This window comes from Gobio gobio, assembly GCF_949357685.1.
Source record: "Gobio gobio genome assembly, chromosome: 12".
Taxonomy (NCBI): domain Eukaryota; kingdom Metazoa; phylum Chordata; class Actinopteri; order Cypriniformes; family Gobionidae; genus Gobio; species Gobio gobio.
The window spans coordinates 57,032,847-57,045,513 of record NC_137105.1 but is presented as its reverse complement, the minus strand read 5'-3'; the positions used below and the strand labels follow the sequence as shown (position 1 = coordinate 57,045,513).

Below are 12,667 nucleotides of genomic sequence, written 5' to 3'. Positions count from 1 at the left end.
ACACTGAACCCTAGTTACCATCCGTTCATCTGGACTGAACTTCATGTGATGCATGACTGTCAGTCATACAAAGATTTCTGCACTCATAATCATGGCACAGTTTATTTATTAAATATTTGATTTTATTTAAACAATCATATTTTCAAAATGCATTAATTCAAATAGCTTGGAATCAGCATAACTCTGTTCATTGTGGAAATCTGGTTTCTTATCTGTTGATTTAATCCACATGGATGGACATTTTGTATGCAGTTCTCATACAATCTTACATTTAGGCCTAAATATTTTGAGCGTACCGTCCCACAGTTTGATTGGGTTTGAGATTAATTTGGGTTATGTTTGGGTCTGTATTTCTCGTGTGTGTCATATTCTCAGATATATAAGCTTGTTGTGTGGATTTTAAACTGAACTGAGCAGCACAGGCTGTTATCTGCAGAGCTGAAGACATGAACACGGCTGCACTGATAACGGTGTGTGTGTGTGTGTGTGTGTGTGTGTGTGTGTGTGTGTGTGTGTGTGTGTGTGTGTGTGTGTGTGTGACACTCCCTTCAGCTGTGTCCCACACCATCCGCTCACACAACCGCTCGTATGCCGTCCTCGACCATAAGAACGTCACTGACGCGTTCTCTTGCGCTGAATGCAGTGATGATGTGTGATCATAGAGACAGATCCAGAATATCGTCATCATTAATAATGACGAGGCGTCAGATGACACTGAGCAGTGACAAACTACAGCCCAAATACGCCACTGCAACATCATTCATGATATATTGATATGCTCCTTTATTATAATCAGTGGACATGACAGCGAATTACTCTTCACATGTCCAATTTCCATATCCACACAGACAATCATCAGACTAAAGCTACATCTGAAAGATCAAAACTATCACCCTGAAATGCTGACTGGATATAAAACTGAACTTCGGCATTGAAAGATGATTCCAAACTTCAGACTGAAAATGGACACAAACTCACGAGATAACTAACAAGACTTTCACTTCTTCTTTAACATACAAAAGACTCATTCCAGGTAAGCGATCATTCTGAAGTCTTAAATATTTTACAATTATTATTATGGCCACAGGGTCATGGGCGGCCGAGGCTCATTGATGCCCGTGTGGGCCGATCAAACAGACGAGCTACTGGAGCTCAAACTGCTCCAGAAGTTAATGCTGGTTCTGATAGAAAGGGCTCAGAATACACAGAGCATCTCAGTTTGTGGAGTATGGACCAGTCAGGGTGCCCATGCTGACCCCTGACCCCTGCTGACCCCTGACCCCGGCCAAAGCACCAACAGGGGCCCGTGAGCATCAGAACTGGACCGTTCTGTTTTAACAGTTTTAAATGGAAGAAGGCGGCCTGGTCTGATGATCACGTGTTCTTCTACATCAGTGGATGGCTGGGTGTGTGTGCGTGGCTTACCTGGGGAACACATGGCACCAGGTGCACTATGGGAAGAAGGCGTGGCTTACCTGGGGAACACATGGCACCAGGTGCACTATGGGAAGAAGGCGTGGCTTACCTGGGGAACACATGGCCCCAGGTGCACTATGGGAAGAAGGCGTGGCTTACCTGGGGAACACATGGCCCCAGGTGCACTATGGGAAGAAGGCGTGGCTTACCTGGGGAACACATGGCCCCAGGTGCACTATGGGAAGAAGGCGTGGCTTACCTGGGGAACACATGGCCCCAGGTGCACTATGGGAAGAAGGCGTGGCGGCGGAGGCAGTGATGCTTTGGGCAATGTTCTGCTGGGAAACCTTGGGTCCTCCATCATGTGGATGTGACTTTGACACGTCTCTCCTACCTCAGCATTATTGAGCCCATGTCCAGCCTCTCATGGAGACGGTTTTCCCAGTGGCTGTGGCTCTTTCAGAGAGTGAGAGATGCAGCCCGTCTGAAACACACTAAACCAGCACTGAGATCTGCACACACACACACCAGAGCTCATGGTGGTGTGTGAGATCTGTCACATGACCAGCTGTAGTTAGTCTGAGACACACACTCCCTCAGGTCAGTCCAGCTGTGTGTGTGTGAGGTCAGGCCGAGGAGGAAACAGACGTGCTGTCTAACATCATTACCCCAGTCCTCTGCAGGCCACATCCCAGCACACGCTTCCCACAGAGACTCGTACAGCGTTTGGGAACGTTAGGATCTGCTCTACTGGACGATCACAGACAGACAAGCGCTGGAAGTCTCGCTCACACTCAAAAACATACAGTTAGACCAAAGCAAGGGTCTATCAGAAATATATCTCATATTTGACATTTGCCAAGTGAAAACAATGCAAAACAGTGAAAAGTGTCTTAAAAACAGACCAAAGAGACGCTTTCTTCACAAAACACACTGTTTCAAAGCAGATTATGATGCTTATAATACCTTAATAATATCTTAATATCCTATATTCACACTTCGAGCTGAGCAATAATAGTTCTGCATCTGAGATCTGCTGTATTCCAGCGAACAGGGAACGTTCTGGCAAGGTTCTCTCAGAGTTATCAACAAACGTTCTCCCAGTAACGTTAACAGAGCGTTCGTTCAGAGTCATCTGCTCTTTAATAAAGTGAGCTCGAGTCGTTCAGAGAGTCTGCTGGAGCTTCTCTGCCCTGGAGGGTGGTCAGATTGTTCTGAGCCGTTTATCAGACAGCAGATGTGGAACCCGACCTCTGACCGGCGCTGGCACGAGTGTGTGGAGCGACGCGGGACAGCTGGAGCTGATGATGCAATCTCCACCAGGCATTACGGAGGACAGCTATAATGACACGGGCCTGAGACGGCCATATGACCGACACATCTCCTGACCGCTTCAGATCAATCTCCACCAGGCATTACGGAGGACAGCTATAATGACACGGGCCTGAGACGGCCGTATGAGCGACACATCTCCTGACCGCTTCAGATCAATCCCAGCGGCAGGAGCGTCTCAGCGCTGGACGGACTCTAGTGTTGAGGACTTTAACAGCTTCATCATAATCTCAATGACAGATGAAGAGAAACACTCGCTGCACTCCTCATCATCATCATCATCATCATCTTCATCATCATCATCATCATCATCGTGATGGGATGCCGTGGCCCGATATTTCCGCTGCCTGATTTACTCTGCGGGAATAGGACGCCGCTCACTCACTCCGGAACGGTCCCATCTCTCCCCAATGATAACGCGCTCAGTTCCCGTCTTTTTTGTGCTATTGTGTAGATTTGTTGGTTTGTATAACATGCAGAAATATATGTGTGTCACAAGAATAACAGACCAGCCGGCTGCTGACGTGATATATTTAACAATACTGTCAAGAAAACGTGAACACAACTATTAATGGATACATTTATTAGCTTTATTTAATAAAATAGCACATTATCTTCATCAAAAATGAAGACAATGAGAAACTTCAGTGGTTTTATTCTACATTTGACTGCATTCATTGTCATTTCTGAATATTTATTGCAGCTGTTAGACCTCAGACTGACTGGAAAGACATTCTATAGGCCTGCTATATTGCTGCTAGAACTACTTTAAAAAAATTTATTTTATCATTTTATCAATTTCTTGTCTTTTGTTATTTTATTTGTTTGTCTTGCATAATTGCTTGATGACTGTAAACTAAGTTATTAATCGCTTAATGTCATTTTTATATGATATTTTATACACATCTTTGTATATAAAATAAGTAAAAGCAATGACCTTTATTTGCGTTTATATATTTGTCTGTTTAGTTATTTTGCAAGAAATCCCCATTAGGTGCATGGCACCACATGTGAGCCTCCATGCCCATATTCCATATCTACACCGTATATGATATGAGTGGAGGGCGTTGGGGACCACATCAATGTTTCTCAGGGGTCCAGAATTCTCTAACTTCAGCCTGTAGAGTGTGATCAGTCACTGCCACTGCAGACGCTTTAGAGACGCTCTTCTGAGCTGAAAACATGCTTTACCCCTGACGAGCGGCGGTAAATGAGTGATCTACAGGGGATAATCATTGACAGACACACACCGATGTGACGAGAGAGAAGAGAGACAGGTCAGTGTGGAGTTTAATACCGGACTCGCTTCCCTCGTTCTCCTCAACACGGCCACGCTTCAGCACAGGACTGCTGTTTGATCACCTCACACTGCTCCGGTCAGAACGAGTGTGTGTGACGTCTGTCCTCTACACACTGAGATCCTCAGGAGTGTGTTTAGAGTCATTACAACAACTGACACACACTCACACACAAGGCACACCACAGTGTCAATCACAGCACATGCTCAGATGCAGATCTGCTCCTGTTGGCCATCGTTTAAATCACATTTATGAGACTCATGGGTTGTTTTGTGCTTCATACCGCTTTACTCTTCAGCCTATAACAGACAGTTCAGTGGCAGATCCCTGATCCCTGTCACTGTGTGTGTTTAATGAACAGTGTGTGTTCTATGGTTTGCTGTAGGTTTGTGTGTTTTTATAAAAACTGTGACACTTTATTTTAAGGTGACGTAGTTCCACATGAATACATGTACGTACTATAGCAATAACAGTAAAGTGTGCGTAATTACAAGTAACTAACCCTCAAACAAACCCTAAACCTATAGTGAGTACATGTAGAAACTATTATTACTCAGTAATTATGTAACAAAGACACCTTCAAATAGAGTGTAACCCTTTATTTAAAGGCGACATCACATTACTCATATAAGTACTGAGGTTACACTTTATCTTGAGGTGTCTTTGTTACAGTGTAATTATACATTTAAGTACTGAGTACTAATAATGAATATGTACGGGTCAGGGTTTGGTTGAGGGTTAGGTGCATGTAATTACACACACTTTACTGTTATTACTGTGGTAAGTACATGTGACATATGTAGCAAGAACTTTGTCAAATAAAATGTTACCAAAAACTGAAGTAACTTTCAAAAACAAACCACAGAAAAACTGACGGATAACAGTGTGACAACTTAGCCCCACTGCAGTGTGTGTGTGTGTGTGTGTTTGTGATTTATGAGGACACAAATGTGTGTGTTCTCCATGTCCTCACTTTTCAAAATGCTTATAAATCACAGAATGAGGTTTTTTTTCACAGAAAGTGAACTGCACAGTGTGTGTGTGTGTGTGTGTGTGTGTGTGTGTGTGTGTGTGTGTGTGTGTGTGTGTGTGTGTGTGGTGTGTGTGTGTGTGTGTGTGTGTGTGTGTGTGTGTCTGTGTGTGTGATGGGTAGGTTTAGGGGCAGTGTGTGTGTGTGTGTGTGTGTGTGTGTTGTGTGTGTGTGTGTGTGTGTGTGTGTGTGTGTGTGTGTGTGTGTGTGTGTGTGTGTGTGTATGTGTGTGTGTGTGTGTGTGTGTGTGTGTGTGATGGGTAGGTTTAGGGGCAGTGTGTGTGTGTGTGTGTGTGTGTGTGTGTGTGTGTGTGTGTGTGTGTGTGTGTGTGTTGTGTGTGTGTGTGTGTGTGTGTGTGTGTTGTTGTGTGTGTGTGTGTGTGTGTGTGTGTGTGTGTGTGTGTGATGTGGGTAGGTTTAGGGGCAGTGTAAGGGGATAGAAAATACGGTTTGTACGGTATAAAAACCATTACGCCTATGGAATGTCCTCACATTTCACAAAAACAAACGTGTGTGTGTGTGTGTGATTCGTAGGTTTAGGGGTAGTGTGTGTGTGTGAGAGAGAGAGAGAGTGTGTGTGTGTGTGTGATTCGTAGGTTTAGGGGTAGTGTGTGTGTGTGTGTGTGTGAGAGAGAGAGGAGAGAGAGGAGAGAGAGAGAGAGAGAGAGAGAGAGAGAGAGAGAGAGAGAGAGAGAGAGAGAGAGAGAGAGAGAGAGAGAGAGAGAGTGTGTGTGTGTGTGTGTGTGTGTGTGTGTGTGTGTGTGTGTGTGTGTGTGTGTGTGTGTGTGTGTGTGTGTGTGTGTGTGTGTGTGTTTAGGGGTAGTGTATGGGGATAGAATGTATAGTTTGTAGAGTATTAAAACCATTACGCCTATGGAATATCCTCACTTAAAGATAGCAAAACAAACCTGTGTGTGTGTGTGTGTGTGTGTGTGTGTGTGTGTGTGGGGGGGGGTATGAGTCAGGAGAACTCCAGTGACGCGTCGCGCGCTCGAGCCCCTTCAGCGACACGTGGAGCGCTTCTGCACGCGCTCGATCACGGAAATGGCTCTGTTACCTGTTTTGAAGCGGAGGTCCTCGTCTTCCGCGGAGCCGAACTCGTTCAGCAGCGCCATGAACATGATCCCGAAGGCGTTCTGGATGCCGAACACCGAGCCGTTGCACCACATGGAGGCCAGCATCACCACCCACCCCCATCCGCCCTCCGGGGGCTCGAACTCCGCCGGCGCCTTCTCCTCGCTCGCGGACACTTTACAGCCGCCGTTCCCCTGCGCGTCCTCCGGCGGCGCGTCCGCGTGAGTCGGCTCGGAGTCGGGCTGAGTCTCAGTCATGCTGCTCGTGCTGGATCTCCACTGACAGCCCGGGATGCGCTCAGTACAGTGCGCTGGCTGCTGTTACACTGTTCGCTACTGTTGCAATAACCTATAAATACAGATGAAGCTGCGGGGGCGGGGCTACAGACCCACCGCACGAGCGCGCAACAGATGGAGATCCTCCTGGAGAAGCGCATCTGTCCTGCACGGGCACGCGCAGTAACACAACAGCTGCCCGCGGTCACTCATCCTGCACAGGCTTTATTCACACATCACTGAATCACAACACCAGGAGAGAGTGTGTGTGTGTGTGTGTGTGTGTGTGTGTGTGTGTGTGTGTGTGTGTGTGTGTGTGTGTGTGTGTGTGTGTGTGTGTGTGTGTGTGTGTGTGTGTGTGTGTGTGTGTGTGTGTGTGTGTGTGTGTGTGTGTGTGTGTGTGTGTGTGTGTGTGTGTGTGACGGAGTGTGTTGAGACTGCAGGAACTCAGCAGCTGGACTGCATCAGCACGCGCGCGCGCTCTAGTGTTGTTAAAGAGACACTCGAGACATGCGAGTAAAGTGAGCTCTGACCAGTTCATAGAAGAAACCACTGGCTAAACTCTGTTAGGAATGTGTGTATATATATAAAAGGACATGTGCATTTTAGCTCACTGCTGCATCTCAAATTGCAAATCTATATAATTTTTCCCTTTATACTTTTTATCTCAAAAAATTGACTGGATGTTATATTTTGAACTCTTGGCATGAAAACAAATTGGTTGTCTACAAATCTTTACTTTTTTCCGTGTTTATCACTATTTCAAAATAAAGGTCTGAACTGAATATGAAAACTAGAATTTATCAGCTGCATCTCTACACAAGGGGACTAGCTAACGTTAATGAGATGCACATATGCATAATAAACAAAAATAGGGTAATGTGTATGTACAGGTGTGCTATAGAACAGAACACAGAATTAACAGGGAATGGAGGAAGAGGTTCTTGTCAAATATAGGCTAAGTGTTATTGCACATATTTATCATTGGAGGCATTGTTCATGTCTTACTCTATATCTGTTTAAAAGCACAGAGAAAGATGACATTATATGTTTATATATAATTATATTACTTTATTAGAATTTGTAACAGATTAAATATATATACATCAATTAAATTATTTGAAATGTTATCAAAACCGAGCATGTGGAGGTCAATAAAATTAATTCTGTAGGGAAATTACAGCATATTCTGCTGCGTTATTGATGAAATATGATCTCAGAACAGCGCCACCCTCAGGTGACTGTACAGATCAGATCCCACTGGACACACTCCTGCATTACTGCAGATTCTGAGGGTGTGTGTTCTGGATCATATTTCCATAATAACACATCAGAATATGTTCAGATGCCACCTCACATCCGTTCTGTTGTTTCTGCGCTAAAGCTTGCGCTTCAAATCCTCTGAAGAGCGTTTGCTCAGAGATATTAATGCCGTTCAGATAATAAGACAATCATTCCATCATCAGCAGCTCAAACTACAGTTAAATACTCATTCATGCGCGCGCAACTCATCATGTGTTGGGTCACGGCACATCAATGAGCAGAAAGTCATAATTTCGACTTTTAAAGTCATAATTTTGAGTTTTTAATCTCATAATTTCGAGTTTTTATCTCATAATTATGACTTTTAAAGTCATAATTCCGATTTAGTAAATCATAATTTCGATTTTTAAAGTCATAATTACGATTTATTAAATCATAATTTCAACTTTTTATGTCATAATTATGACTTAAGTATGTCATAATTTTGACTTTTTATGATTTATTTTTAAGTGGCGGAAATGGGCTTCCATACTTTTCAGCTTGCCGCTATAAATCGCTATTTTTCCTGCACTAAACAAATGAATTTTGCCAAGATATTTTTAGAAATGATAGACAAGATGTTATAGAATAATCATTTGACGAAATCCCAATTTTGACAAAAAATGGACATTCATGGACTTTGCTGAAAATGTTCCAGCGCGACATCCGACGGTTTTCCCAGATCGCATCACATATATGATGTGTCAGATGTCACTGAAATGGACATTCACAAATCCCATTCGTTACTGGTCTCGCTGCGTTTAATGTGTTCTAATTTGTGACCCCGTCTGTGAAAGCCCGGCTAAAGTCGCATAATCTAATGATGAGATATAGAGCATCAAAGTAGTCATAGCCATAAAAATGACCAAAACAGGCAATTTGTGTTTATTGCTGTAAATGATAGATTATACCAAGGGCTTTCAGATGCAGTACTCAATTTTTCATTTATAATATTATAAATACTGAAATAAATTATTTTATTGACGCTACGTTTTATTATTTTGCACCAAAAAATACCGGACGTGGGCTTCTTCAATATTGATTTGAATCGTCTCTTTGTTTACTTTGGACGCAGAAACAACTCCTGATTCTTATATCATTCTGTTCAGAAACGTATTTTTTACAATTACAAAGTGCAAACAGACCATAATATCAATCCGCACGACCAAGGATCAGATCAGTGTCGGGAAAGGCAAGAAAACGGCGACTTAAGCCGGGTTCCGATTTCTGTGTGGATTTCTTTGTGCCATCACCGACATTTCAGGAACAGTTTATTAGTTTCCTAACTCCACCTTCTGCCGATACATCCATCTTAGTTTAAACACATTTATTGGCTGCTAAGTGTCGAAATAGTTTGGTCTTTGGATGCTGAGGCGCTGGGTTTATGAGTTCCCTCTCTGACGCCGGCCGCGGCAAGCGAAGTGCAAGGAACAGAACAGCTGATAGTTTAATTAATAAGGATTAATATAGGCCTACGTTTTTTGTAGGCTAAATAAAGAACCCGTATTATATATTAATATAAAAAAGTTGCGTATGTCCTTCGGAAGCAAAGCTCTTGCGTCTGATGTTTTGGTTTCGGTTTGTAAACCTATACGAATAGAACATGCATGAGAACATAAAGTGCAGGACGTGCTTTATGTAAAAGAGTTATTAAGCACAATGAGCCATGAAAAAATCCTAATGAATCATAATCTAATCGAATTGTGAAAAGTGAAGATTCACAGTAATGACTAACTATCTGCACACAGTTTGAGACTGACCTGTTCACTTGTTACGGCATTAGGCCTAGTCCTGGATTTACTCCAAATGTTACACAGTGAGATTTTCTATGGATGTTTTATGAATTAATGGAGATATATAGGCCTATTAATGACATTTTCTACTGAGATTACATTTTACTAATAAAGTTATAGCCTACAAATCATTAGAGTGAACTGACTTGGTAAATCAAGCTCTTGTGGTGCCCCATTCATTTCAATGTTTCACGCTTTCTGGACATGCACATCATAATAAATAGACTTGTTTTACAAAACTAAGAATTTTCCCATAAATGTGTCCTATATCAATGAAAATGGGAGAATCTTAGCTTTAATGTGGTATATGGCACATTATCAGAATAATAATGGTTAAAATGTTTTACAATTTCAAAAAATAAGCTTGATTTTAAAATTGGAATTTCTCAAAATCATGATTTTCTGAGGCCGAAATTCAGCTAACTTTTGACATGATCTTACTCAGTCAATATTAAAGATATCAAGGTTATATTTTCACAGAATGTCCTTTACATTATGTAGGATGATTTTATGTATAAAACAGCGAATTACAAAAAAAGTACTTTAGCTGGGTTTTCAGACAGGGTCACATATGTGTGCAATCTATTGCACCAATGACCCTAGGAAATCCTTTTCAAAAACATTGGTTATGCAACTTTAAAGTCTTTAACATAAGATGAATCGTAATAGGTAGGCAGCATTTGAAATGATCTTACCAGCTATTCTGTAAAACCCCTCTTTAATAGCCAGCGTCTCTAAGTGGCCAGGAAAAACAATGAATACATCAATGCAATGCAATGATCACTTTCCGTATTGCTCTGCAGGCGGTATGTTTGCTTATGTTTTCAGCATCACCCACTGCATGCAAATATGTACCACTAGCAAAGAACTGCAAAGCAATACATATAAGTTGCGGTACATTAAGCGCGTGGCTTCGGCATGTCATATTTTTAATGTGCGACTCGAGAAGCTGGCATAGATAAACTATACTATCTGCCGAAAACCGATACCTTTCGTACAGATAATCATCGGGAAAAGCTAGGGGATTATGCCTATCCCTAAAAGTTCTTTCCCGACGAAGTGCCCTTCTTATTATCTGCGCTCCGATCTCCACAGGGTTTTTCAAAAACGGTGACGCCATTGCTACAAACTCTAAAGATTTGACTGTGATGTGTCAGATTTATGTCACTTTACTCACTGCTGATTGGTCCAGTTTGGGTTTGTGATCTCTAACCCAGAATAAAACCTGCTCTCGAGCAGGTTAGCCGTGTAGTGTAAGTTACCATGGCAATTAACACAGCTAAAAACCAATCCACCTTCATAAGCCCCAAAAAACAGAGTTTGCTCTAACTAACCGCAAACTTACCTGGGTTAAAACCTAAACCGGATTTGTGCAACAGGCCACTGGAGTCTGAGCTCTTTTTGGGCCCTTTAGAAGTTTTGACATGCTCTTACATTTGTGTTTTTTTCAGTTGCTTATAAACACATTAATGGCAAAAGTGTAATTACACTGTATTCAGCACAAACTGGACTACCATAATATGTGAGCAACATGTATGCACAGGCTTGTATTTTTGAGAGAAAAATGTTTATGCACGGATTTTGAAAAAACAAAAAAAAAATTGTTTTAAAATTAAGGCCTCAAAACACACAATAGATATCTGTTCCCAAGACTCCTGTCTGTATTTGTATAGTTTTTTCTTCAAACTGATGTGAGAATCATTGAGTCTACTCATTCACATAAAACAATACACTGATTTAAAAATTTGTAAGACAGTTTCTCTTCACAAAGCCAATATGCAAGGAGGCGTGATATCTAATGAATAATGATGAGATAGCACCTGACATAACAAAGGACTCACATTGATGAGCTGCATAATGAATGAGCTTCAGGTAAGCCTATGTGACAGAGAGCAACAGAGCAAAGGAAATATATTATTTTTGCAGTTTATTTTATTTGGAATGTAATCAACAAAGGCCTATTATATTTTAAATGATCAGAAGATTTGACTACACTGCAAAAATGCTCTTCTTATTTGGTATTTTTTCTTGTTTCTAGTCCAAATATTTAAAATTCTTGAATCAAGATTAATTTACTAGATAAGTACACATTACTGGGGGGAAAATCAAAATGAAGTGAGTTTTTGCTTAGTTAGTTAACTTTATTGTCCCCAAGGGGAAATTCTGATTGGGCACAGTGCAGAGTTGTTTCATAAAGGTAGACCAGATAACTTAAAACAATCTATATTCTCTGCCACAACAATTTATGATTTATTAAACTATAATTTATGATTTATTACACCAATTTATTAAAACACAACAATTAGCTAATGAGATTAAAACCATGTTTTTACTCCAAACTTACTTTATATCACAAGTCAAATGTTTTAAATAACCTTATGTGATCTCATTTGGCTTTGGGTCACAGAATCAGACAGAAAATATATTTTACAATATTCTGCATAATTATAAAAGCTTGAGTAGCATTGCATTATAAATATAATCTATTATGAAAACACCCAACATGGTATAAATAACACAGATAAGCCATATATTGTCGCGATTGTGTGTTTATTATCTTCAAACCTGTCTGCCTGCATGTTAGAGCGATTTCTGGAAGCTGTTTATGTCAGTGTCACATGGCATCTATATATGGACTACATGTGCACAGAGTGCCCTCCGGCTGCCAGTATGAAGTATGAAGAGTTTTTTATGAATGAGAGCAGCTGACGCTCGTATTACAATCTTTAGAAGGTACAGACGGTTTTCATATTCATAATTCCTGACACATATTAACAAATTACTGTCACTATATGTCTTTGAGAATAAAACAGAGGTCAAAAATGGAAGCTTGAGTCTTAGATCTTTTAAATGATGTATAGTTTGTCTAGGTAATTACTTACATCTGACAGTAATTTTGAGCTAATTTAACACTCGCTTACAAATGAATACTTTCTATTATTTACAGCGTGTGAACATATCTCCGAAACGATTCTCTATAAAAAACAATCGGATTGCTTTGATATCGCTACTTATATCCGAACTTCCGCTACTAGCCGTAGCCCGCTAGCATTGCACGCGTGGTAACTTATTTACACCCGGTAACCACTGAAACCTACAATTCGCCATCGTAGCACATCTGCTACAATGGCGAATAACTCGGATGTG

At 41.3% G+C, this 12,667-nt stretch overlaps 1 protein-coding gene across 1 annotated transcript in view; it reads right to left on the bottom strand.

Moving 5' to 3' along the window:
- slc16a10 (solute carrier family 16 member 10) overlaps window positions 1-6,477 on the bottom strand; it is a 44,026-nt gene extending 37,549 nt beyond the window's left edge. The window contains exon 1 of the mRNA XM_079831884.1: window positions 6,134-6,477. Within this exon, the coding sequence (XP_079688010.1) occupies window positions 6,134-6,407 (274 nt within the window). The 5' untranslated portion in view covers window positions 6,408-6,477. The remainder of the gene's footprint in view (window positions 1-6,133) is intronic.
- Window positions 6,478-12,667: the final 6,190 nt, after the last annotated feature.